General features: G+C 28.2%; 5 protein-coding genes across 15 annotated transcripts; 1 reads left to right on the top strand and 4 right to left on the bottom strand.

The window, feature by feature from the left end:
• Positions 1 to 635: 635 nt before the first annotated feature.
• Positions 636 to 1,657, bottom strand: RpS23 (ribosomal protein S23). Its single transcript, XM_003703008.3, has 3 exons — positions 1,538 to 1,657; positions 1,028 to 1,187; positions 636 to 951 (listed from the first exon to the last, which is right to left on the bottom strand). Exons 1-3 carry the CDS (start codon positions 1,539 to 1,541, stop codon positions 684 to 686), a joined length of 432 nt encoding a protein of 143 aa, XP_003703056.1. The 5' UTR covers positions 1,542 to 1,657; the 3' UTR covers positions 636 to 683.
• Positions 1,658 to 2,635: 978 nt separating this feature from the next.
• Klp3A (kinesin-like protein 3A) lies at positions 2,636 to 10,279 on the bottom strand. 6 transcript variants are annotated; one of them, XM_012284637.2, is made up of 15 exons: positions 10,141 to 10,270; positions 9,863 to 10,009; positions 7,514 to 7,739; positions 6,999 to 7,434; positions 6,662 to 6,927; positions 6,137 to 6,577; positions 5,651 to 6,053; positions 5,177 to 5,543; positions 4,414 to 4,705; positions 4,207 to 4,334; positions 3,902 to 4,075; positions 3,632 to 3,823; positions 3,337 to 3,513; positions 3,203 to 3,267; positions 2,636 to 2,823 (listed from the first exon to the last, which is right to left on the bottom strand). In XM_012284637.2, the coding sequence occupies exons 3-15, from the start codon at positions 7,737 to 7,739 to the stop codon at positions 2,763 to 2,765; spliced, it is 3,228 nt and encodes a 1,075-aa protein (XP_012140027.1). In that variant the 5' UTR covers positions 9,863 to 10,009; positions 10,141 to 10,270; the 3' UTR covers positions 2,636 to 2,762. The 6 variants fall into 6 exon arrangements, with proteins under 6 accessions (XP_012140027.1, XP_012140029.1, XP_003703069.1 ...); XM_012284639.2 differs by lacking the exon at positions 9,863 to 10,009 and having other exon boundaries at positions 10,141 to 10,279; XM_003703021.3 differs by lacking the exon at positions 10,141 to 10,270 and having other exon boundaries at positions 9,863 to 10,063.
• Positions 10,280 to 10,403: 124 nt separating this feature from the next.
• On the top strand, positions 10,404 to 14,423 carry LOC100875268 (uncharacterized). 2 transcript variants are annotated; one of them, XM_012284644.2, is made up of 3 exons: positions 10,404 to 10,765; positions 11,245 to 11,568; positions 11,808 to 14,423. In XM_012284644.2, the coding sequence occupies exons 1-3, from the start codon at positions 10,761 to 10,763 to the stop codon at positions 13,270 to 13,272; spliced, it is 1,794 nt and encodes a 597-aa protein (XP_012140034.1). In that variant the 5' UTR covers positions 10,404 to 10,760; the 3' UTR covers positions 13,273 to 14,423. The 2 variants fall into 2 exon arrangements, with proteins under 2 accessions (XP_012140034.1, XP_003703070.1); XM_003703022.3 differs by having other exon boundaries at positions 10,406 to 10,921.
• Positions 14,071 to 18,106, bottom strand: LOC100883323 (ribosome biogenesis protein BOP1 homolog). Its single transcript, XM_012284645.2, has 8 exons — positions 17,965 to 18,106; positions 16,451 to 17,326; positions 15,689 to 16,367; positions 15,325 to 15,534; positions 14,887 to 15,164; positions 14,720 to 14,819; positions 14,453 to 14,648; positions 14,071 to 14,371 (listed from the first exon to the last, which is right to left on the bottom strand). Exons 1-8 carry the CDS (start codon positions 18,079 to 18,081, stop codon positions 14,218 to 14,220), a joined length of 2,610 nt encoding a protein of 869 aa, XP_012140035.1. The 5' UTR covers positions 18,082 to 18,106; the 3' UTR covers positions 14,071 to 14,217.
• A 179-nt stretch (positions 18,107 to 18,285) lies between these two features.
• LOC100883436 (RAB6A-GEF complex partner protein 2) lies at positions 18,286 to 21,616 on the bottom strand. 5 transcript variants are annotated; one of them, XM_076532008.1, is made up of 8 exons: positions 21,532 to 21,616; positions 21,296 to 21,413; positions 20,829 to 21,012; positions 20,638 to 20,759; positions 19,741 to 19,848; positions 19,514 to 19,663; positions 19,313 to 19,425; positions 18,286 to 19,231 (listed from the first exon to the last, which is right to left on the bottom strand). In XM_076532008.1, exons 3-8 carry the CDS (start codon positions 20,948 to 20,950, stop codon positions 18,701 to 18,703), a joined length of 1,146 nt encoding a protein of 381 aa, XP_076388123.1. In that variant the 5' UTR covers positions 20,951 to 21,012; positions 21,296 to 21,413; positions 21,532 to 21,616; the 3' UTR covers positions 18,286 to 18,700. The 5 variants fall into 5 exon arrangements, with proteins under 5 accessions (XP_076388123.1, XP_076388121.1, XP_076388122.1 ...); XM_076532006.1 differs by lacking the exon at positions 21,532 to 21,616 and having other exon boundaries at positions 21,202 to 21,442; XM_076532007.1 differs by lacking the exon at positions 21,532 to 21,616 and having other exon boundaries at positions 21,296 to 21,442.
• Between the last annotated feature and the right edge of the window lie 30 nt (positions 21,617 to 21,646).

The raw sequence follows: 21,646 nt of genomic DNA, 5'->3' as shown, positions 1-21,646 counted from the left end.
TTATACCATTTTTTAATGTCCCAATAAAAAAAGATAAGTGCTTATTAGTAGAAAATGTATCTCTTTTCCCCTATCATATGGAAAGGAATAATTGACTATAACCAATAATACGGTTTGTGGTATAAGCTTCTACATTAGTAATATTACCTGTATAACAAATAGGTCAAAATTTGCTACTTAAGACAAAAAAAAATTTATAGAAGCTTTTTAACAGAATGGTGATGTTTAACAGAAAAAGCAAAAAAGCAAGTTTGTATTCCATTGTTACTGAATACAAAAGATATAATATATTCAATTTTTCCTCTCTGACACAGGTATTTTTTAGAATTTTCTGTTGTGATGTAATTAACATTACATTCACTTACTAATTTTGTTTGTACCAAATGGATTTCCAGTTTTTGCAGACAAAGGAGGAAATATCTAATGCAATCATACCAAAGGAAATAAGCAAAATAAATACATTGTTAAATGAAATTGTTGGAGATGCAGTCACAGCTACAGAAGAAACCTTGAATGTTATAAACAGTTATTAACTACTAATATTATTTTAATTAACTTAGTTTTTGTACACCGTACTCTGTATTTTTCTACTTTTATAAAAATGAATGTATTTCAGGGTATAAATAAAATACTAATTTACTTAAAAACTGATATAATTGTGTTAGAAATACATGACAATGCATTTACGATCTGGGTCGTTCTTTCTTTTCTTTGTACAATGCAAGTAGTGAAACATTAGCAACTTTTACTACTTTGAATCGTACTCCTGGAATATCACCCACAGCATGACCCTTACGACCAAATCCTGCTACTAGAACTTCATCGTTTTCTTCTATGTTGTTTAAACAACCATCTCGGGGCACAAAAGCTGTGATCTTTTTTCCATTTTTGATAAGCTGAACTCTTACACACTTGCGAATAGCAGAGTTTGGCTGCTTGGCTTCAACTCCTCTAAAGAATAAAGTTAAAAAATTAACATATTCACATAACACATGATGAAAAAAACATTTATAAGATTACTACATACACTTTTTCTAAAACAATACCCTTGGCATGGGAAGCACCACCAAATGGATTGGCCTTCCATCTTGTTCCCAAGTGAGCCTTTTTATAGTCTTTATCGTTCCATCGTTGATCACGTCTATGATTTACATGCTTACGTGCAGTACGAAGCCCACGTGGTTTACCTACACGACAAAAACGTTATGCATCGGATTTAACTGTCATCTTACAATTAAATATAACATATTATTTATATATTATATCATTAACAGAATAAAAAATACTGTTAAGCATAAGTAGAAATGAAACAATAAAACTGATTTTATTAAACTTCGTATAGTTCGTATAACAAACTATGCATACATAACCTCGTTATCTTAAGTTAGACATAAAGCAAGGTATATTATCTTTTGCGAATGGATATACAAGAAAATTATAATTACATGTGTTATAGAACCGATTAACATATTACAAATTTCATTAATTGTCTTCCACACTTACAAAAACAATATAAATTTCAACATTTGTAACGTACCCATTTTGCTTGATGTGCTACACGGCCGGAAAAGAACTAACCCTCCTTTACGGAAATCAGAATTTACATAAATTTTACCGCTATATTTGAAAAAAGAATATTTTTATCATCTGAAATTAATTACAGTAATTAAAATTTATTAAAGTAAGTAATCAATTTTTCAAAAGAAAATTACATAAAAGATTATAACAAAATATAAGATTTGTTAAATAAGAATATAAATATATATTTTCTTTTAGATTCGAGTACAAGTCTGACTCCCCTGTGGAAAGTAACAGTTAAAGGAAACAGACCATTACCGTTCGCAATAACATTTAATTTATAAAAGGCATTTTCGAAATTGATAAATAATACAGATTTCGTAAGTAATGCTTACTTTTAATTGTAATCTGTTATGTTGCATATTTTACGTTTCAGAACGGCAATTTTAAGAACTACATAATAATGTAAATTAACATTTATTTATAATTAAATTTTACATTCAAGTTTACATTTATAAGGGAAGAATTGCGATGATTTAAAATGTAAACAAGACAATAAATTATAGTTTATTAAAAGAATTAATTTAGAAATGTAAATGCATTTTGTAATTTCTATTTTCATACGCATTTCAAGATTGAAATTTCCACGCTTGCTAGCTGAAAATATGGTGGCAGCTTTTACTTCTTTTCAATCGTTTCGTCGAAAAGTAGACTTTCACGCATAATATAGTAAGTTTGTAAAACATTTTCTTTCATAAACAAAGAACTCGCACTTTATTGCGATACGCGCAATGCATTTAGTTTTTATAATTGGTTTAGTGCACTAGTTTTTGACCACTTTTGATAAATGTACAGTTAATTGCAGTTAATTAAAATTAATGAATCGTGTGATTATAAAACATAAATTTGAATAAAAAAACTATTCTATTATACTGCGAAAGAACTATAGTGTGTCGTTAATCATCTTGTTTCGCGGCAGTCGATAACGTAAAGATCTAGCTGAAGAATAGAACCCTGCTTTACTAACCGTCGTGTATACAACTAATTAACGGTACACTATACTTATTTTGGAGGTGTAGTGAATAATTTCCTTATTCTCAATTTATTATTTACAATATTGCAGCTTATTACATTACACTTAGGAAAAAATACAAACACACACTACACTAAATGTAAAAATTTAGACAATGAATATGAAAGTACGCCTGCATCACTGTTTTATGCGTTCAAGTTCGTAGTGCGTTTCACGATAGATTCAGTTCTCTTTTGATTAAAGTTTTCTCTGCATTTTTGTTTCGTTTTCCTCTAAAATTTAAAATGGGATCCAAATATAGATTATGGATAATATGGGTTCATCTATTTTTAAATATATTTATTAACATAGCTTTACATTAAAATTTAATATTTACAATTTACTATAAAATTAATATATTTTTTCTAAAATTACACACAAACGTTAATTAATGCATTAATTAAAATGAATATAAAAATATGTAGTGTACCATAAATTATTAGAGTGTAAAGTATGTAGTTTTTGTAATGAAAGTGTTTGCAAATATATGATTATGTACAAAGTAAATAAATTGTAGTGTAGTATTATAATTGTTCTGTTAACCTTTAAAAAAAAATGGAATTTTAATAACATTTTAGATATGAAAGTATGAAAATTGTAATTTAAATATACCTTGGTTTTTTTATTGAGTCCTCAGTCTCATTCTCTTTATAATCTACGAATAAGGTACGATTTAACTGGAAAAAATAAACACATGAAAATGAAATTGAACATATAACAGCAAATAGAAATAATTATAAACTTACATTTTTATCTCTATTTTGACAACATTCTGGATTACAATTGCAGTTACTGCAAATAACTTTGTTTTTACGACATGAACAAAGGCGCGTAGCACATTTCGTTTTACAAGAACATTTTATATCTCCATCTGATGATCGTTTTAATGTCGTATGATCCAATGAGGAATTTTTTGTTGTGCTCTAAAAATAAATGAATAAGAAAAATATTAAAAATATTTTTAAATATTTCTCATACATAACTTAACATTTTGTTAATTCAATTTAAAAATTAACAATTTTGTTTATTTTAGCCAATTACCAAAAGCTTTTGTATACGATTATAGAGTGGCGTCTGTGTCCAATCTGGATCATTTTCGGTATCATCATTTTCTACAATGCTATCATCTGTTGCAGGGTATATAAATTCTTGATCGATTTCTACAGTTTTCTTCGCTTTTTTTGTACCTTTTGGTTTCGACACTTCGCTTGTGTTTTGAATTTCATTTAACACCTGCAAGATTTACAATGTTGTAGTTTATAATTTATATGATCATGTAGACTGTTATTAAAATTTAAAAAGTGTATTAACCTTTTGTTCCAACTGTTGACATTTTTCTTTATAGTACTTTAATTCTTCTTGCAAATTGATATTTTCTTCATTATCATTCTGTGTAATATAATTTGTGTTGCTTATTATTGATTGTCCGTTTTGTTCTTTCGCCTGATACTCGTCCAATTGCGTTTGTAATAATGTACACTTTTCCTAAAATTATGTTTTTAATTAGACATGTAACGAAAGTTGTATATCAAAAAATTATTATTACATTTAACTGCCATTAAACTAATAAATTTATTAAATTTATTAGATTTATTACATATGCAAAATGCACAAACCAAAAATTCGGACTCTTTTACACACTGTTTCCTTCTATCTTCTGCAATGTGTTTAAACAATAATTTCAAAGCAGCTTTCGCATCTTCCATTGTTTGTATTTTTTGCCACCTTTGATGTGATCTATTTTCTAAACAAAAACAAAAAATATATAAACAAATATCTAAACACGCAAGTACTTAGTACATTCAATTTAAGAAAATATTTACCTTGATCTGATTCAATTATTTTTTGCTGTAAATCGGAAATTTGTGTATTACGTAAATCTAAAAATTGTGTAAGTTCAACAATTTTTTGTTCATTTGTATTACTATTGTTTTGAAATTTATCCAGCATACATGCTAATGATGCTCTATCTTGCATTAATTTTTCAAGAGAATGTTCTGCGTCAACTGTGCTCACTAATATTTCTATTTCTTGTATTAGCCAATTTTTAATTTTATCGACATTGTTTGTTTTATCTCTTCTCATTGCAGCTCTTTTTTGCAAATCAAGAGCTTCCTAAGAAAAAAATAAAATTGTAATTATTTTCATTACAAAATGTTAATCGTATTATTTTTATAAGAATATAATTTTATAACGTGACGTTCTTTTCAAGGAAAAGGCTTAAGATAGCCACGTTACTCGGCGTATGAACTTCGATGCAAGGCGGTACAGAGCGATTTATCATGTAATACAAAAGTCATTAAACACGACCTCCCCATGATCCGCGTTAGGCTACAAAAAGAGCACTATTTTTAACGAAAGACAAAATCAGTTAGGAATTGACCATGGCCTAGTTAACAACTCTGTGAGGTGTCCTGCAAGCACAGTCAACAAGACTGAGTAGCATTCACTCACAGGTAACTTGGTAATAGGAATCGTACATTGTAAAAGTTATTTGACTCGACGCTTCAGCCACGAAAAGTACGTCATTTTCTCGACACGATTATCGTTAAGCGAACGATTGAAGTTGTAATTTTAATATATTACCTTTAAACGTTTGTTAACTGCAAAAGCTTCTTCCATTTTTCTTTTGAATACTGTCTCCTGCTTATTATGCCACATTTTTAAACGTGTTACTTCGTTTACTTGCTTTCTATTTTGATCTTTCAATTTATTCAATTCCTTTTCTTTAATTGTTTTCCATTTTGTAAATTTATCGGATTCAATACGCATCTGTCTAATTAATTTCACTCTTGTCTGCTTTAATAACTGTGTTTCGTTCAGTAGATTTTTTATCTGTTGATCTTGTTTTTCCTTCATTTTAACTATTTTATCTTGCTCCATTACTTTCCGCCTTAATTCTGTTATTTTTTTTTCTAATTCTTGTACCTTTTTACGCCGACTTTCTGCCAATCTAGAAATATATAAAAATAACGGATAAGACAATTTAACTTAAAAAAATATACTAAATATTAATATGACCGATAAAAAGTAGTTGCTATATGTATTTAAATTTCTTACTTTGAGCTCGCATTATTTGCATGAACATTTTGCAATGTTTGTAAAAGTTCTTCCTTTTCCGTTTGAAGTGCTTTTATTTCCTGTTCCATATCTTGCTTTTCTTTGGAATAATCAATTACATGAGACGAGTTTTTTAAAAGCTGACATATAAGACTTTCTTTAATAGCTAGTTCTTTATTTATATTTTGCACTTCGTTATTTCTTTTAACTTGAAGCAGAGTATGTTCTTCCTGTTTCTCATCGAAATCGTCTAAGCTATCTGAAATTTCTGAACTTGCCTCATCTATGGACGTCTGTTCCGAAACTTCTTCATTATTTGCCGTAAATGATTTTATATTAACAGTTGATGATACACCATGATTCATAAGTTCCTCTGTTGTTTTCTTCTGATCATTTTGAATATCTGTTTATTAAAAATAAAAAGAATATTTCTCTAACAGTATTGATAATTTTATTAATGAAACAAATAAGAATGATTCTACTTACCAAGAATTTTTAAATATATTGCTTCTAGTTTTATATAATATTCACTATGTGTATTAGGATTTTTATTGAAATCATCCATAAGTTCTTTACATTCTTCCAATATCTTGCTCATAACAGACTGAATTTTTTCTCTAGCTTGTTCGGCTAATTCTGCTCGTTCATGCATAATTATTGCTTCAATTAAATTTGCATTTAATTTTTCTGTCAAATCCTTTATCTTTTGTTGCAAAGACTGATTTTTTACTTCAAGTTCTTGATGTTCAATTGGACAGGAAACATTAATTTCTTGTCCTACTAAAGCCAGCTTCAGTTCCTGCACTAATTTATTCAATCGATTTATTTCTGCTACTTTTGGATCTTGATTTACTACAGGTTTATTTTTTATTTTACGTGCTCTATCTGCATATCTTAATGTACTTAAAGTTTCATCTAAATTATAATCTGTAAATATTTCAAATATAACATGAATTATTTCAACAATTATTACTAAAAATTTTATATTATGAACATTGTACATGTAACAACCTGCTGGACTAACACACGCTATCATCAATGTCATAGAGTTACCGCCAAGAGAATCTTGTAACAACCTAGTGAGTTTGCTGTCTCGATAACCAACATAAGACATGGAACCACCCTCTCCTAACTGAGATATCACATTTCCTAATGCTAATAAACCTTTATTTATATTAACACCTTCTTTAAATCTTTCTCCTGTTGCCTGAGTTTTTTTGCTACGTTCAGAACCAGCTAAATCTACCAGATGAAACTTAGCTGTTGTTGCCATATTACTAATAATAAAAAAATAAGTTGTAAATAATCAATACTTGTAATATTATTTTACAATCCTCAATAAACTTACGGATCGGTTTTGTTTTGTTGATATATACATAAAGTAAATATTGCATGACTTCGACTACTATTTGCATTCATTGCAGTAGCTCCTGTTGCACGACCTAGTGATCCTTGCGTTAAACACTGTAATGTTTCAACAGCAGTTTTGACTTCCTTTTCTACAACTCCAGCAACTTTTATATTTTTTCCATCATCTCTGATATCAACGATAGATTGATTGCGCTGTTTATCAGCCAATAAATCATATAACTGTTCTTGATAAAGTTCCATAAACGAAACTGTAATTTTAAAATTCCAGTCTTCCTTTGATGAAATTATACTGAATATATCATGCACTGCTCTTGGTATAACACCCATATCTTCTGCTTCAACATAATTTGTACCCATTGAATGAGTTTTACCACTTCCTGTCTGACCATAGGCTAATATAGTGACATTGTAGCCTGTTAAAATATTTGTATTTTTATAATCTAATCGATTTAAAATATTAAAATACACTGATGTCAATATCTATAATCCTACCTTGAAAAATATTTTTTACCATATCTTTAATGGCAGTATTATAAAAATCTTCCTGACCAATTTCAGGAGGAAAAACATAATTAAATGTGAAAGCTTTATCTGTATTTTGTATAACTATCTGAGGTTCACCAGGGACAACATTTAGACATATCTGACAACCCCTCTCAACTTCAGTCTTTACTAAAGGACGGATACGCACTGCAACTCGAACTGTATCTTCGCTCATCTGAAATAAAAAATTTTGAACTACAATCTCTTTTTAAATTTAAACTACATAATATATTCTAAATAATTATTTAAAATACATTATATAGAAATTTCATGAAAAAAAGTCATTAAAAATTGATAGATTAACTGAATTTTAACAATTTAAATTTTTATTCTTTTCCAGAAGCTTAAAGCAGTTTAACACGTTCACGCCGGGGCAAATATTTACATTTTTCTTTGTGGGGTGGGGCGACATTGTTACTCCTTTGAAGCTTTGATCACGCTAAATACGAGATCAAAACAGTTTTGGCATGCTTATAAATAAATAATTGTTATCAATTTAAAATCACAATTAAGTGTGACCCACTGGTGGGTCACGCCATCCCTCAGAACGTCAAGTGTGACCCACCAGTGGGTCACGCCAACATGATCAATTATTTTATAAAAATTCAGTCATCCCCTAAATTCATTACATAGCAATGTAGAAATGTTCATATTATTTGTAAAATATTTAAATATAAGTTGAAATACAATGTATAATTATATGTTATAATACCATACAATTATAAAAGGCATTTATTTCTAGTATATAAAAGTATAATAAAAAATTCTGCTTTTTTAAGAATTAAGGGTATAAAAATATGCCTTCAAATTTTTTAAATTTTTTTCAAAAAATAATTTAAATACTTATATACTTGATATAAAAAAGGTATAGTTGGACCAGTATAGAAAAATGGCTCCTCAATGTTGTAATATGAGTCAATATTTAAATAGAATGTGAAGAACATTTATATTTAGAAAGCACATGGTACACTTTCTTTTCTGACACTGTTCTATAAACTTCTCTGTCACAAAAAAGAAAAAATGTGCTAGCTTATAATACTTTAAATTAAAGCTTCAAATCAGAAAAACATAAGTATTATTTTATAGTACTCATATGTCATCAAAATTCTATCATACTTTCTTGTTCCAAAATTGTTCATTTTACATGTGAAAACCTACTACATGATAGTTCTTTAACAATGAGCTACTTTTTCATTTATTTAGTCATTTTCATCAAATTTGTTGTCATTTAAGCTTCAAAATAATATTAGTATTTATATATAACATTAGTATTTTTTGTAATTGACAACCATTACGATATATTTAATGATATATTTTGTATCATTAATATTAATATATAATATTTTTGTATAGACTTTCTTCTCAAATTTTAAGATTCAGACTAATATGCTACAAGTTCTATTTTACAGTATTCTTACATTATCAAATTGTGTGACTCTATTTTTAAAAACCCATATTTTATATGTTCTATCCTAATAACTATTCCTTTTTTCATGTAAATTATTTCTTTGGAATATTCTATTTACAGAAGTATTAAGGTATAATGTTGAGCAAATTAACAGTGCATTAAGTACTTTAAATTAAAAAATGATACACTTTATAAAAGATCTTAACAATGTTATGGATTGCTGACATTTTTAATATAACTCTTTTATATCTTAAAAATAATCCAAAATTGGTTCATGAAGTTAAATATATTATTTACTCATAGATTTCCTGACACGATGTTGGTGATAGTTTACTATCGAGAGTCATTTACACATCACTTATCCGGCTATACCCTTATTGTATTAATATGATAAAAGTAAATATATCACTCACTTTACTTTATTTGATGTAAAATAATTATTACTGTAGTAATAAATTAAGTACTGTATTAAATGTACTTTCTTCAAATAAATTAATAATAACAAATAATAATATATTTAGAATTATTATTGTCATGCAACCAAATAACTTTATACTAAACAACTAAACGACCGTTGGAGAGTGAGCGGAATAATTTCAAATCATATATGTGCCAAACACCTTGGAAGAGGGCGCTTTTTAACAATGCATGTAACATTGTGAACCAAAAAGTCTCTAAATTAGAAATTATAGTCTAGTGGAGCGACGGATCAATCGACCTAGACTACAGTTCTGAAAATAGCATGCAAAAGAAATTATGGTGAAATATTACTTTTTAATAAAATGCCATTGGCAGTAGGAATTCGTGTTTTTCACATTTTTGAAAAATAGATATCTACCTAATCAAAAACACACAAGATAAACAAAGGTCATCGAACTTCTGTAACTCACCGCATGATGTCATTAAACTCACATCTAGGTTCTTTTTGTCACTAGCGTCGATCGTCTAGAGGCTAGAGTCTACACGATCCTTATTTATCCTGCGTTGCTTCATGTACAAAAAATTAGAATAGACATTCAAAAGTGCGACTTCGCGATCTAAAAATTTAAGGCGAAGAAGCAATATTTTTTCATGCTTTTTTTTGAAAAAATTCAATCACAGGATAAGAATAATCCACCAAGTGATTATACTATGTTATGTCATGAAATATAAATAAATAGGAGGAAACCTTTATTCTGTCCCGGTGGAGGTGCGATTTGAACAATGACTACGTTTCCATCGAGGGTCCAAATCGGGTCAGAGTCGGGTTAGAGTCGGGTTAGAGTTAAGTTGCCTTGCCTGTTTCCATGGGATCAGAGTTACGTTGGGGTTGGAGTTGAGTTGAACATTACCAACTGCACAAAGTCAACTACCATATTCTGACATGTAAAGCTGAGCAATATTAATTTTACAATATCATAATAACATACAAAAATTATTTCTCAGATTACAAGATCACCGACAAAAAGTAATAATAACCTCTTTTACACCGATTAATACAACACGTGATACACAATGCAATTTGGATTTGTTATGTTGGCAACACGAACTCGACTCTTGTCGTTTCCACCGAACCTCAACTGAACGCTACCCTAAAATTTTGTAGGGTAGAGTTCAACTAAACCTTTGGCGTTTCCACCGTACAAGCGCTGACCCCAACCCGACTCTAACCCGACTCTGACCCGATTTGGACCCTCGATGGAAACGTAGTCAATTAAGCGACACTATCGCCACTTTATTTGTTCTTTTTGCATTCAATTACTTCACGTTCTAAAAGTGTGGTCGTATCTTTAAGGTTTTAGTTAATTCATGGTGTAAGTGCATCTGATTTTCTTCCATTTGATTCGACCGGTGATTACGTTTAAGAAAGCTAACGATAATATGGATTGTAGTTGTCAAAATTCAAATTTCAATACTAAATATTTACTTGGTCAATTAAATACAGCCAGAAAAGAAATTAATAATTTAAGGTAATATTTTAAGTATTTCACTGCACATTGCATTTATAAATTCAAAGTATTATTGGAAAAGATATATCAACAAGTTTCATTCAAACGTGCTAGTTTGTATATATCTATAGTTTCTTAGTATGTACAAATATAAATAGGTGCCATTTATGTATATATACAATTATACAAATAATTTATATTATGCAGTGTTTTTACAATATTACATGCTATACCTAAGTAAAGTAAATAGTATAAGCTGACAAAAATTATACCTCTTACTTGTTCTAATTGATTGCCATATTGTATTTTTTAATTGCACACAAAATAATTTCTTTTATTTACAGGCAGCAAATAAAAAGTCTTCGATACATACATGAAAAGGAAATCGATACTATAAAACATATATTAGAATCATTCAAAAATGAATCTTCTGCATCTGATACAAAAGTTATTGGTCCAGATGATGTGAAACCTAGTACAAGTACAGATGATGATGCTATAAGATTAAAGCCAATTGGAGTAATATCTACTTGGTTTCCTAGTAAACGTGGTACCCCTAGACAAACAGGGATTTGTGGGAAAGTACCAGGAAAATTATTGTTATATAATTCAGTATTTACTAATCCTGATCATGCACTTGAAGGACTACAAGACTTCTCACATATGTGGTATTTCTTTAAAATTTTAAGTCAATATTATCTTAGTTGAAATCTACAAGTGGAAAAATTTTAAATATTTTATATCAACCGATAAAATATAATTTGTGTTACGTAGTATAATTATTTTTTACATAAATATAGATAATATTGTTTCAAATTCTAACCCATTGAAAAGTTTTATAATACTTTCAAATATGGAAATTTATTTGTTACAATATAATTAATTTAAAATTATTTTTGTTTAATAGGGTTTTATTCTACTTTCATAGAAATGATTCAACGCATATTCGTGCCAAAGTTGCACCACCTCGATTAAATGGCACAAAAACTGGTGTATTTTCTACCCGTTCTCCTCATCGCCCATGTCCTATTGGTTTAAGTTTAGTAAAGATTACAAGAATAGAAAATCATACGATTTATTTTGAAGGTGTGGATATGGTGGATCAATCACCTGTATTAGATATAAAACCTTATATACCACAATATGATAGTCCATTATATTTTGAAAAAGCAAATAACAGATCACAAGAATCGACTAATGTAAATGACACATTGGAATCTATTGAAGATACTAGCAGAAATGAAACAATCAGTGCTAATGTCAATCTTGGAGATGAAACAAGGAACTTACTTTCAGATTCTTATTATAGAAAAAATACCAACAAAAGCAATCAAGAAACAGATATTTCTAGAGACGAAGAAATTGCTTTTAGATTACAAGCAGAGGAATTTCAAAGAAATTCTAATTTTGAACATTACAACAACGTAACACATTTTTTTGAATTGAGTGATGTCAATATGCATAATAGTAGCATATTACAGCATAATATAGATGTAACAGGAATACACAGATTATCTCACACATATACTAACACATTGTCTGATGCAAGATCAAATTTGAATACATCTACTGGAAACAATACACTTTCATCTAATTTGGAACAACAACCTGAAAGTTTAATAGATATAAATAGTAGACTACAAAATATTAATGCGAGTAGTCATACCAATGTCGAACCGACATATACACCGAGAAATAATTATATAGAGACACATGCTTCCCGCTCTAGACTTTTGGATGGTGCAGATGGGCCAAATACTGTTTGTGGTACCGACATAGATTTAATTAATAGACGATCATTAAATTCGAGAATTGATAATTCCCCTATAAGAATGGGAGTTCGAGAAGCTCCTGACGGAGAAGAAGGTTTGGAACCACAAAACCTTATTTCTTCACAACCTTTACAAAATACTCAAGTAATAAGGACTACATCAGACAACAGTTTGTTAGATAGTGCAAATACAAATTTAGTATTCTCGTCTGAATCAGGAAACGTTGAAAATAGAGAGACAGAATCTAATACCTCTTCAGAGGTAAGAATTCCAGACTGGATATCAAGACCTCGAACGCCTCTTTGTGTGGTATTTAACGATCGTGCTTTGATTCAATTGAACGAAATTTTAGGAACCAAAATTAATGATCAAAAAGTAGCAATTGAAAATGTACTTCGTGAAGATCCAAGATCGGTATACTTAAGACAAAGATGGGGTAGTCAGTTTTATACTTTCTTAATTCATGATTTACATATCACTTGTAGATTTGATGATAATAGAGGTATAGTTACAGTTTTTCAAGTTAGACATGCTGGTCGTATTTGTGAATGTGGAGAACTTGAATGGCAATGTTTGGGTCATTCACCACCACCGTCTTAATGTACGCGAACGCGTGCATGTATTTGTGAATGTGTACATATATAACGTATGCACATATACTGTAGATAATTTTAATTCGACACATTTTTAAATTGTTGGTTATATCATGTAAAAACCGAATAATTTTATTTGTACAGCTATAGAACATTTTATATTGCATTAATCTATATTATTCATTTTTTTATGAACTTTCATTATTATTCTTCAAAAACTATTGAAGAATAATGTTCTTTTGCTATTTATAATTAAAATTTCTATTTATGCCGTATGTAATACAATTTTTGAATAATTTATATACCTTAATAATTTCTATTATTGGTCAGATAAAAAGGAATAATCATCTGAGATCAATTTCTTTAATTCATTTCAAATTAGTTTTCATCTTAAACATTTAACTCAGTAAACTGTACAATTATATAGGTGTTTTATATGTTCGTTCATATTGTTCCTCTTATGTTTCTATTCTTACGTTTATTCTAATAAAGTTAATACATTTTTGCATTATAGAAGGTAGTCTCAGGTGTTTTTTAAATATTCTAAAACTTCTATATTTTTAAAAGATTTATTTGATGTTTTATTAGGAGAATCTTTGTATAATAAATTATCAAGAATATTGTAAATTATGTTATATAAAATTAGATAAATCTTTTATTATTTTAATTGTGGAATATTTATTGTACAATTTTAGTATAATGAAACTATCATATAATTATTTGTTGCTATATAAAAGTTCCTATACATTTAGTTTTTGTAAACAATTACAATGCACAAGTTATGTTTAAAATTTTCATACAGAAATAAAATAAATGAAAAAATTTATTTCAATTTTTATAGTATTATAAAAATTGTTATGTTATTGTTCATATACAAAGTTTTCTATTATATTTTATTAAACAAACGCACAAAATAGTACGTTCGATTATTAAACAAGTAGTATATTATAATTTAAGTGTACATTCGGATTGTTGAATCCGCACCGGCAGAAAATACCCATGGTTGAATAGGATGAAACATTACGTCCAGAATTCCAAAATCATTGTAACTTTCATGATTACATAATCTCTTCAAAGGTACAATCAATGGATTTTGCAATAAATCACTAAAATGTATCATAAAATGAATAATATATAACGAATTTTAATGTGAAATAATTATATGTATAATAGATTATTTATCTTACTTATACACCATTCCATGGGAAACAATAAGACCTCTATCGTCAGCACCAGATGCAAAAAGAGGATATCGCTTGTGAAATGCAACACCTCGTACACCTGTACCGTGTAAACGTAATGTTTGGTAAGGTTTTGTACTCAAATCAAGATCAAACCAAAGCATTTTGCGATCATAAGTGCCTACTAAAACATTATCACCTCCTAAAAATATAAAAGTAATTATTAAATGTAAATTACGTTGATGGCAATAAGTTCATAAAATATTTAATTACCAGGATGTATTGCCATTGATGATATCCATTGTGAATTTGATAATAATTTTTTAATCATTTCTTGTTTCACTAAATCGTATATTCTTACATTACGTTGAGTCTGTAATTATATTAATGCAACCATTAAATCAAAATTTTTCTCTATTTTATTTTAAATGTTTACTTACCGCTACAAATAAATAAGGTCTAATTGGATGGAACAAAACACACTGTATTAAACCTTTTGATCTATTAAAAGGTAATTGAGACCTCCTTTTTGATAACTGATTTATGAGGACTGATCTGTTTTGACCATCTGGCATAACAGTAGCAAAATAATCACCTTTACCATGCCATGTCACTTGCTTTACTATTTTAAAGTGATTTAAAATTACCCTGATGCTATTTGACCAATCTTCACCTTCTGCTTGTTCCCATTGAACAGCAGTTTTGACTCTGTCACTTACTAGTATAAAAAGATGTACGTGATTATTTTAATTTTAATACAGTATTCAATTAATTTTTACTAGCTTATAAAAAAAGAAGATATACTAGAACTTATTTGCTAATGATTTAGCAATTAATTGATTTTTAATGAATTATAATGTAGTTATATATAATGATACCTATAACATCACTTTGTGGAATTATCTGCAATAATTGATTTGTTTTACTACTAATCAAGCAATCTCCAACTCCAGGATTTATCAAAAGAACTTTTTTATCTGCAGCCACTGCTACAAGTGATAGAGACTGGTTTGGACACCACGCTACTGATCTTATTATTCCACCGCATGGCACTGTTTTTACACATCTTCCTGTTGCTATTTCCCATACTATAAAGTAGATTATAATGTTAACATATAATTTTATATTTTGCCAAGGAAGTAATTTTCACTAATGAAGTTATTTGAGTTTGTAACAAATTCATATTTTTTTCATTTCAGAGCTCAAATAACTTCTGCTTGCAATGTAAAAGGGTATACTAACTTTTCAAATTCATATCATCTCCACCAGAAGCAATATACTGTCCTATTGGTTCTACAGTAATACTTCTCACCATATCTATATGACCCTTAAATACCATAGACATTGTTGTAGGAAATGGTTGAAGATCTTTTGGACTAGGTAACTGAGGTACTAAAGTTTCGGGTTCTATTGTTAATCTCATTTTTAGGGCTCTAGGACACAAATACAAATCTAAACACCTCTGAAATCTTTCTTTAACATATTTAGGATAGGCAGGAACTTCACGAAGTGAACTATATTTCTGTGGAATGAAATGTAATTTTCGTTTCCATGGTGTCGGTTGTAATTTGTTCCATTCTTTCAGTTCTTTTTTATCAAATAAATATTCTGGAGGTGGATTGTAACTTTCTGCATGTCCAGGCAAATGTCTCTTAGGTGCTGGAATATGTTTGTGAATTCTACGCATTTCCTCTGCTTGATCATCTGACTGCCATAACATATAGAATTGTGGTTCGCTCTTTTTCTGTTGTCTTTCCTTTTCCAACTCGGCAGTAGATTTCATCCAACCCATTTTAAGTGCATGAACTAATTTTGATACCTTCCTAGCTTCTGGTTTAGATGGTAAGAATGAACGTTTATGCTCAGGAAATTTACGTAATGGTGTTTTCATTACTTCTGAAGTAAACCACTCTACCCATGGCTACAATTAATTGTTATTAAATTATAAAACATTACAAAAAATACATTTTTATATGAAAATTGTATATATTAAAAAGAACTTACAGCATATTCATCAAAAGTTACATCAGGAATTTTCTGTTTTTGTATCCTTGTTATTAATTCTATGTCTGCTTCGCTTAATACCACATCTTGTCCAGTTTGAGGATCCTTTATTGTTCTCCAAAAATCTGGATCCTCCATTCGTTTCAAAAAGTTATCTAACTGATCTCCTTTTTGAGGTTTTATAATTTTTTTACCATCCCAATCATAACCAATATGGTCATAATTATCATACCACTTCATTGGTATGTTTCCAACTGTATTACGAATATCTTCTTCATCAGAGCTGTCATATTCGTATTCATCTATCTGTCGATTTACTGATACATTATTATTTACATTTTCACTACTTACACTATGCACAATACTTTTTTTATTAAATTTTTCTGATAAATTTTGTTTTGAAGTAGTACTTGCATTTTTATTGGAACTTAAATTTTTCTTATTTTGTATAACTTTAGAAAACCTAGATTTATTTGACTCATCTTTAAAAGTTTTATTTTTCTTATTAGTATTTAATGTAGCAGATAAATTTTTGTTATTCATTTTAGATGTAGTAGACTTGTTTATCTTTGTTTTAGGCTTAGATTGTTGTGATTTTGCAGTAAACACATTCTCATTTTTCTTTTCTGTATTTTCATTTATATTACTTTGATCAATAAAATCATTTTCATTATCATTTTCAGAATAACTTTCATCTAAACCTAGAATATCAGAGTCTGATTCAAAACTTAATTCATCTTCATCATCAGATTCGAAAACAATAGGATCTTTCTCAGTATCAGATTCAGGAATATTCTCATTTTCATCCGCTTCCTCATCAGTACTTTCATCATTATTATTTACTTCAGCTGACAATAAATCTTCAGTACCTGAATCCTAAACAATTATTTTTTCACATTATAATGAACTTATACGCAATAATAATCCTAACTGGACTACAAGTGCTTGTACATTCTTTAAAATAAAATAACTTTTTTAAAAATTTAATCAAATGACGAGTCTTTTTTAAAAAGTAAAATGAATTGGTTTACTGAATAATATGTCTTTATTATAAAATGAGTCCAGGTAAAATAGCAAACAAAATATAGATGTGATTGTTTAAAGCAAAAAGTACATGTGTTACTTCATATAAATATCTTTATATATTAAAAGAATTGTAAAATGTGACCATCATATTTCTTTACTACTTTAACCAATTGCAACATTTTCAAAAGACGTAATATAATAAACTAATCCTTATTCCTTTTCAAATGTTTTAAAGAATGCATGAACACTTCAGTAGCTTCTTTTATATATTAAACTAATATCAATATGTAATAAAAAGTTGTAAATTGATTTTTATAAATTGTTTTCTTCAAATTATTATTAAAAATAATTTTTAATGTAATTGCGTACTTTAAAATTGTAATACATTCATATCTATAAACTATATTTTTTAGTACAAATATTTATTATTAATTTTATTGAAAACTCATAATTATAGAGGTTAAAATATAGAAAAGAAAACATTTTACCGATTCTTCTTCATGTTCAGATTCTATTGGATTCTCTTCTTTCTCTTCTTTTTTAACATGATCTTCAGTTCTTATATTGTTTAATTTTCTCTTTGTTATCTTTTTTTCAACTTTCATTTTGTTTAAATTTCACATGTATATACACAAATAAAATGAGGTTATGTATCTCTCACATGCCATGAGCATCCAAAGTATTTTTACCAACATATATACATTCAAGAGCAATTTGGTTTCCTAGGAAAAATGGCGGCCAAGGGGAGGTGATCCTCATCACCTGTTTCAGAATAAGGAATCCATCATAGAAGTCGATAAATAACAAAATTTTCTTGAACAATTGTTTATTTTTAAAAGTAAACTGGTTCATTTTATAACGGGTTAAAATAATACTGAACTTCATTTATAACTCGGTTAGCAAGTAACGAATACATATAGTGCATAACAGCATGTAAATGGTGACTTCCTCGGCTTCGATGTAAAATTATTTTCTATTTGTGCTGATTGTTGTTCTTTTTAATATCTAATTATCAAACTATTATATTATTATAAAAATATATATATAATTTATTACATTAATTGAAGTATGTTATATAAATAAAATATGTTACATATATATACATTTTTCTGTACAAAATGTTTTTAAGAATTATACACTAAACAGATAAAGAAGTATACAGCTGAGTAATCATTAATGAAAAATTACGCGCTCATTCTTAATATAAAAATAATATAAAATTTGCTATATCACAATATTGTACTTTGTTTGTTGAGCAGTATTAGGTGGTGTAGTTGTTGGATGAATATGAACAGGCAAATCCCAAATCATTGTTTCAACATCCAGTGTCAATGGACCTTGCCAGTTCATAGTATTTTTATTGGGCATTTCTATTAATTTAGATGTTGTAACAAATTCAAAATGTAATCTCCATTTTAAAGTCATTAAATCAGTGGTAAAATCTGGAGTTACATGTAAAGGTATGGGTAGCACCAAGTGGGAGTACTTTAAACCCATACACATTTCATGATGTTTATTATAACTAACTAAAGTAGGAGCTGTATTTTTTCCTCGTCTGTAGTCCTCTGAAATATGTTCTTCTGACTGTAATGCAACTGACACTTGTGCACAAGACACAGTAGCATTTGAAAAGTCAAATGTTCCGACTATATCCTCTCCAAGTTTATAAGAATTTTTAAAAAGACAAAACCTTACAACGCGTCCTCGTCCATTAGTAATATTATAAAAGTTTGGACTACGTCTTGCAGTTAAATTCTAAATGTATTTAACAATAAAATAACTAATTGATGTTACATTTATAAAAATAAATCAATATTTTTATCAGATTTTACAAACCTGAAGAGTTTGAAGTGCAACATCTAAAGAAGTTTCTCTATGTTGTGTTTCCATGAATGGATTATTGGGACTTAAATCAACACTATCATTACAAGCAGTCACTTCAGGTAGTTCTGTAAAAATTATGTTAATAAAATGACATATAATGGTCATATACATATTACATTCAAATGTAATAACCAAATTTAATTAACACATTACCACTTAAAGAAAGTACTCTGAATGGAACTCTGAGCAATTTTATAGCAGTATTTACTCGTTGTGTTCCAACCGTGATTTTATAAGAATATTTTACTGCATGTCCTCTATAGGATGGCGGTGCATCGCTTGGAATTATTTCTCGATAAATATCTATAAAATTTAGATACATAATTTCATAATCTTCAACAGCACAATACATACTACACGTATACTTTTCACAGACTTACATGTTTTACTTTCCCCAGGAGACAATCTCAAATCACAGAATAAAATTTTAGGTTTTGTATTTAATACAACATGGCCATTATCCTGTTGCCATGGTGCAAACGTTGTATCTGTGAAATATATCTTATGAAAATAAACTAAATGAATTAAGGAGTAAAACAACTTCTTTTTATTTTATTTTTCAACTATTAATTTATATGATATGGAAGAAGTCTTAAATTACAATTAAATAAAAATATTATGTGAATATAGGTTCATAAATATTTTATAAAAAAGCTCTAATAAAAGTATATATTTTAAGAGTAAAAGCTAGTTTATTGCTAGTACATAAAAATATCAGCTATGTCCAAGAAATCAACTTTTTCCAATGATATTTACAGCTTGAATTTATAATGACACATTATTGAGACTTTATGTTTCATTAGAAAGATTGATCATATATGTTTATGAACCTTTTAAGCAATATTTTATTACTACTTTTAGTTTTGTTTTCTTGTACATGTAGTTCAAATTAGATGGTTATGTGGCACATTAAACTGAATTTGTTAAAAAATGATCAGATGAATATTATCATGACAGATGGATTACTCACAGATAATACTTAAATTTTACATAATTATACAAGAAACCATGACAGAAATTGTATATCTTACAATAATTATTTGCAATGAACATAGAAACAAGTTAATCTTTCATGTACTCAAAATAGCATTTTAAAATAATTTTTAACTGATATAGTATGATAATTAAGCATTCATACATACCTATATTTACATAACACTTTTTTCTTATTTTTATTTAGGGAATATATTGCTCAAATTTGATTGTTTAAAATATCTTATGTCTCTCATAAGTATTAATCAGAAAGTATTATTATTTCTACTAATTTATTAACTTACTTGCATTAATAGCTACTAATCGGGCTGCAGTATTTAATTTTTCTGATATAACAAGTTTACTGTTTGCCGAACATTGACAATGAACTTGTGCACTAGCCCATGCAAGACTCTCAAAGATATCACTACAATGATTTATAAGTTAAATATAGAAATTTAATTTAATTTTCTGAAAAATAAATTAATATTATTACCTGTTACTTTGAGATATTTGATGAATCGGGTTTGGTGGGTTACTGAATGTAACTAAACATTCTATGACTTCTCCAGAGAAATATACAGGTCCTCTAATTAATTTTGCAGTTATTTCAATCATAATTATTATTATTATTACCAGCAACTCGTTTAATAAATATTACTCTACGCTAGTTATCTCTTCTAAAATCGATTTTTTTTATTACAAATATTATTTATGTTATATGTACTCATAAATTCATATTAGTATGTTTTCTTAAATATACCAATGCAAATCGACATTTGTAAAAAAATTTATGTAGTTTTTTCAAATTACAATTATTTTACTAGTTCAGTGTACTTATATTAATATAAATATGTAATTAGTAAAACCTTGATGTATTGGAAATTAAATAAAAACATATTTATTGGAAGTTCGAGCGAGGTTAAGAAGTTCTATCTCGATTTAGTGACACAAATTAATTACATTAGATAAGTTTTTGTTCATTACTGTGCAGATCTGCTTTGATTGGTTCTACATGCTCCGTAATTAAAAGTAATGCGCAGACTCTTGTAACATTAGAATACCTCGACGTCTTGCATACCTAGTGAGCAGACAGTTGTGGGAATTATTACTTTCCGACAAATATCTTAAAAATATGTTTTTTACTTTCGAATTTAATAATATATTACATATATGTATTCACTTTTCTAATATTGTACCATAAAAGTTGTTTTCAGATTATTTTTTAGTACACTGAATCAATTAATATGATTTATTAGAAGCTATCGTGTATATCACTGTGATTTTAAGTTGTATTCAAAAGTGTTCGTTCTA

The sequence above is a fragment of the Megachile rotundata genome, chromosome 5 (genome assembly GCF_050947335.1).
Source record: "Megachile rotundata isolate GNS110a chromosome 5, iyMegRotu1, whole genome shotgun sequence".
NCBI classification, from domain to species: domain Eukaryota; kingdom Metazoa; phylum Arthropoda; class Insecta; order Hymenoptera; family Megachilidae; genus Megachile; species Megachile rotundata.
The sequence above is the reverse complement of the archived record's forward strand: the minus strand, read 5'-3'. Positions and strand labels throughout refer to the sequence as shown.

Excerpts from the sequence above, each read along its gene's own strand:
- LOC100883436 (XM_076532008.1), bottom strand. The coding sequence starts at position 20,950 with ATGATTGAAATAACTGCAAAATTAATTAGAGGACCTGTATATTTCTCT. Across the intron at positions 19,664-19,740 it reads TCCTGGGGAAAGTAAAACAT|ATATTTATCGAGAAATAATT; the intron begins GTAAGTCTGTGA and ends TAAATTTTATAG. Across the intron at positions 19,232-19,312 it reads TTGCACTTCAAACTCTTCAG|AATTTAACTGCAAGACGTAG; the intron begins GTTTGTAAAATC and ends AAATACATTTAG.
- RpS23 (XM_003703008.3), bottom strand. Across the intron at positions 952-1,027 it reads GGTATTGTTTTAGAAAAAGT|AGGAGTTGAAGCCAAGCAGC; the intron begins GTATGTAGTAAT and ends TTTATTCTTTAG.
- LOC100875268 (XM_003703022.3), top strand. The coding sequence starts at position 10,833 with ATGGATTGTAGTTGTCAAAATTCAAATTTCAATACTAAATATTTACTT. Across the intron at positions 10,922-11,244 it reads AAAGAAATTAATAATTTAAG|GCAGCAAATAAAAAGTCTTC; the intron begins GTAATATTTTAA and ends TTTTATTTACAG. Across the intron at positions 11,569-11,807 it reads CAAGACTTCTCACATATGTG|GGTTTTATTCTACTTTCATA; the intron begins GTATTTCTTTAA and ends TTTGTTTAATAG.
- LOC100883323 (XM_012284645.2), bottom strand. The coding sequence starts at position 18,081 with ATGAAAGTTGAAAAAAAGATAACAAAGAGAAAATTAAACAATATAAGA. Across the intron at positions 15,535-15,688 it reads AGATGATATGAATTTGAAAA|TATGGGAAATAGCAACAGGA; the intron begins GTTAGTATACCC and ends TCTACTTTATAG. Across the intron at positions 15,165-15,324 it reads TCCACAAAGTGATGTTATAG|TAAGTGACAGAGTCAAAACT; the intron begins GTATCATTATAT and ends TTTTTATACTAG.
- Klp3A (XM_012284639.2), bottom strand. The coding sequence starts at position 7,739 with ATGAGCGAAGATACAGTTCGAGTTGCAGTGCGTATCCGTCCTTTAGTA. Across the intron at positions 6,928-6,998 it reads CAACAAAACAAAACCGATCC|TAATATGGCAACAACAGCTA; the intron begins GTAAGTTTATTG and ends TTTTATTATTAG. Across the intron at positions 4,076-4,206 it reads TAAAAGAGTCCGAATTTTTG|GAAAAGTGTACATTATTACA; the intron begins GTTTGTGCATTT and ends ACATAATTTTAG.